Source organism: Arachis ipaensis, chromosome B02 (genome assembly GCF_000816755.2).
Source record: "Arachis ipaensis cultivar K30076 chromosome B02, Araip1.1, whole genome shotgun sequence".
Classification (NCBI taxonomy): Eukaryota; Viridiplantae; Streptophyta; class Magnoliopsida; order Fabales; family Fabaceae; genus Arachis; species Arachis ipaensis.
The window spans coordinates 18,609,667-18,613,849 of NC_029786.2; the positions used below are offsets into that span (position 1 = coordinate 18,609,667).

At 40.7% G+C, this 4,183-nt stretch overlaps 2 protein-coding genes across 2 annotated transcripts in view; both read left to right on the forward strand.

The window, feature by feature from the left end:
- The window catches only part of LOC110269188, a 2,625-nt gene extending 1,641 nt beyond the window's left edge, over positions 1 to 984 (forward strand). The window contains exons 2-3 of the mRNA XM_021116870.1: positions 262 to 689; positions 731 to 984. Of these exons, the coding sequence (XP_020972529.1) occupies positions 262 to 689; positions 731 to 950 (648 nt within the window). The 3' untranslated portion in view covers positions 951 to 984. The remainder of the gene's footprint in view (positions 1 to 261; positions 690 to 730) is intronic.
- Positions 2,638 to 3,529, forward strand: LOC110267526. Its single transcript, XM_021113191.1, has 2 exons — positions 2,638 to 2,761; positions 3,066 to 3,529. The coding sequence occupies exons 1-2, from the start codon at positions 2,735 to 2,737 to the stop codon at positions 3,441 to 3,443; spliced, it is 405 nt and encodes a 134-aa protein (XP_020968850.1). The 5' UTR covers positions 2,638 to 2,734; the 3' UTR covers positions 3,444 to 3,529.

A 4,183-nucleotide genomic window follows, 5' to 3' on the forward strand; every position in this document is an offset into this window, starting at 1 on the left:
AAATAATATTTTAAATATTATTACTGCTATTTTGGAAAATGAAGAAATTAAGTATACTATTTCTAATTTTTAGATTTGGGCATTTTATTGAAAATAATTTGTGAAATTGATCAGCAAATAGTATTTTCTATGTACAAATAGTGTTGGATTTAATTTGGGGTTTCAATTACTATATTATTCCCAATTTTATGTAAAATTACTAAAATGCCCCTAACCCTAATTTTTGAAAAAAAGAAAACCCTAAGCCTTCCCCAAACCTAGCCGTCGCAGCCCATTCCCCCAAATGAGGCAGCAGCCTCATCCTCCCTCAGCCTAGCAACACACTCGAGCTGCAGCAGAAGCCTCCAACCCCTTTCTCCCCCTAAAACGCAAACACACACCCACAGAGGAGAGTGCGCCGGCCAGGAGGGTTGTTGTCGCCGCCAGCTGATCACCGTCGATGCCATCACTGGCGTCGTTGCCAGCCGTGCCGCCAGAGGAAGCGATCGGGCAGAAAGGGGGAAACAAGGGAAGGGACCGCGGAGAAGAGGAAGAGAGGGAGAAGGACTTGGCGCCGCCGCTGTTTCTGTGTTCCCCGACGGCGCTGTTGCACACGAGCCGGAGAAGCTCGTCCCTGTTGAACCGCTGCCACCACCACAAGGGTTTTGTCGCCGCCACTTGTGCCACCGTCGGCGAGCACAAAGAGAGAGGGAGAAAGAGATCGGGCAGGAACAGGGGACCGAGGGCAGAGGGAGCACGACAGGGGAAGCCATTGCCGCCTGTCACCATCGCGTGTCTCTGCTGCGTCACCACCATACCGTTTCCGCTCCTGGTTGCTACTGATGAAGTCGCTCCCGCCGTCGCTGCTATTAGGGCTGTCGTCGTCCTCACCAGCTTCCGAGAGAAAGTCACGGTGGCGCTCCACTTCTGTTTCTCTTGCCCGCCGAGAGAAGAGCTCATGGGTGGGGTAAACGCCTCTGCTGTGTTTCTCGATCACTAGTGATGGAGCTCTTTATGAGTTTTTGTAAGATGTATGGTATCTTGGATGTACGTTATCGAACGTTTTGGGTTTTGGGAGCGGTATTGCGGTTTAAAGTTTCAAACAGGCTCATATTTTAGTATTAAATAAGATAAGTGTCGTCGTAATGTCCGACATATCAGAGTCGCGCAGCCGGAAGCGTGAGCTTTGGTAGTTAGGGTGTTACACCTTCCACCGTTCGCTATCCTGAGCTATCGCGGCTTCTCCTTGTCCCTGGTTAGTTCTAACACCCTAAGCTTTCCTTCGTGTTTTAACTGCTGCATTTATTGGGTTATGGATTTGATTCATCTGATTTGGTCACATGTGAGCAAGCTCAGCTGGCTACTCATTATTCTGCTCCTGTCATAATTTTAATCAACTGAACACGTGAGTTGTGATTGGCTAGATAGATAATTGAGTTAGATTACTTAGCAGATTGTATTTCAATCTTTTAAGAGACATTGCTGATTAGAACCTCATCAATAAACCCGGTTCTGTTACAGGAAGCGACTTCGTTCGGTGTCGATTGCTAAGTATTGTGCACAAAAATTGCCAAAGGGTGTTGTTGTTTGCACTGTTGATAATAATTGCAAAATAATTTGGGGCATAGAAGCTTCTAGAGCACACTCCAAACAAGGTTTTTTTTTCTTTATACTTTCTTATTATATATGAATATCAAGATCTTGATTTATTATTGTTGTACTATTCCTCGTTAGGCTTGGTGAGTAGTAGAATTGATCATTCAAACTACACAAGAATGCATATCCAATATTGCACGATTTCAGCACCAGTTCAAAAAAGAATGCATTACCTGGTAGTTTGTTAAATTGGAAGGGTTGGGGTTAAAAAGGCTGAAATTCACATGATGCTTTAAGGATAAAGGATGAATGGTATATTGAGAATACATATCTAATGAAGCCATATTTTAAAAAAACTAGGACTTTGTAAAATTGACTCTTCCAAGTGATCATTGAACGTTGGTAATTTATTTTTCAACTGCTGTTTTGCTGGTCCGTTAAGTGTGCTTTAGACCTTGGTATTTTGTGAAAATATTTTTGCTAGAAGAGGTTAACATTTTATTTCAGCAGAATTTCATTAACCTTTTTCAGCAAATAAATAAGGTAACATTGTGATTCCTTTGAAGTTAAATAATTAGAATTCAGAAACCAAGCTCACCCCAATCTAGGATGAGATGCTAAAGTGAGAAGAATGAGTTCAAACTGTATAATGAACCAGTCATGCATTTAATGGTTACTGCAATATTTAACTGCAGGAAAACAAGCAGGATTCTAACACATTTATATGTGCCCGAAAACTAAAAAAACCTTGTCTCCCTGATAGCGCTTGCCCTATTTAATTAGAACCTAAACATGGAAAAATGTGGAGTTAATATTAACATCATTTGATCTGGAATCTCCTATATGATTATTGTAGAGGCTAAGGCAAAATTGGCTTACTGGGACCAATAGGAGTATAGCAGCTAACACCATCACACCAGAAGATTGTGGTTGAGAGAATAATCCCTATTTGTTTGAACAATTGTCAACTCCTAATGCAATAAGCAAGAGACCTAAAAACTCCCCTGCAGTTAGATACTTTCTTGACTTGAGATTGCCTTGATTGTGTGGAGAACGGTAATAGCATAAAATTTGTTGATGCAGTCGGAAGAACAAGGGAGAATAGTCGGAAGAGGGGAGTTATGGATCGCAGTGCACAAAAAAAAAGGATGGCTCCTACATGAATGATGAAGCAAGAGCAATTGGTGTAAGTACCAATATTTATAATTGATCGATAAAGTTATGACCTCAAATAGGGTAATAGTCTATTTTTCTATGTTATTTTGTTTTTGTTCCTGTTTGATGAATGGTTTGATACTCTATGTTAAAATGGACCAAGATACTCTCACAATTCATATTCCAGCTTACTTTAATTGTCATTGCTAATTTTCCTGTTATGTTTATAGACTCTAGTTGTCATTGCTAATTTACCTATGTTATCATTTGGTGTGTTCTTGACATGAGATGGACCCATCAACATAATTGTTGTATTTGCTAATTTGTGTCTGTAGGAAAGAATTGAGGAGATTGAGCAACAGGATGAGTCATCTAGGGTGTTGTCTCAGAATGATTCCATTGCTCAGGTTTTCGGAAAAGAGAAACCGGGTAGAGTATGTGGTGTGGGTTTTGGACCGACTCCTAGTCAGCTCTTCGGGCCAAATTCACATGGGCATGGCAACGGAGTCCAACTAGAGGAGACTCAGAAGAAGCTGATTGAACTGGAGGCACAGCTGGAAGGCGAGAAGTTGAAGAGGAAGGCGATGGGGGATGAGGCAGCAGCAGATAAGAAAAAGATGAAGGCGATGGAGAGTGCTCTGATTTATCTGTTTCAACGGCAGGGTGAGGAATTGCCACCAGACATCGCTGCAGGAATGTGTTTCGTGGAATGATAGAGTGAATACTAGAATATTAGGATTTGAGATATGTTGCATTGAAGCAAACATTTTATTGAATTAGATTGAGCAACTCTTTGAAAGAGATTTCTTTTTGTTCGTATTTTCATGGATATATATTTCCTGTTTTGCTTATATCACGATTTTGTTTTTGATACAAGTTTAGATTCTAAGGTTGAAAATATTCAAACTTTAAAATAATAAAAAATATAAGAAGAATTATAAAAAATCATTAAATAATATTTTGAACCAATTTGGCGTTATTTTTTGAAAGAGCCAATTTTTAATTTTTTTTTTAAATTTCTGTTTACATAGCGGCGGTTTTAAACCGCCTCTATTTTGGTTCAATGAGTGTAAAAACTTTTATATCTAGCGGCAGTTTGTAACCGCCGGCATCTCTGACAGAAACTACATTAGCATTTAGCGGCCGTTTTAAAACCGCCGCTAAACGTGTAGCCAGCCAAACATTTTGATAAACATTGCGGCGGTTAAGAAACCACCGGTAAATATGAGGGAAATTGTGTCAGCACAATTCGGCGACGGTTTTCTGTTATTATGCCGCAAAATTTTGATTTAGCGGCGGTTATGCCAGCGGTTGCTGAAAACCGCCGCCAAATCTAACTGCGGCAGCCATATCCATGGCAAACCGATAAACCGCCGAAAATGATTTTGCGGCGGTTTAAAACCGCTGCCAATTCATGAAAAAACCGCCGCCAATTCCCGCCTCCCTTGTAGTG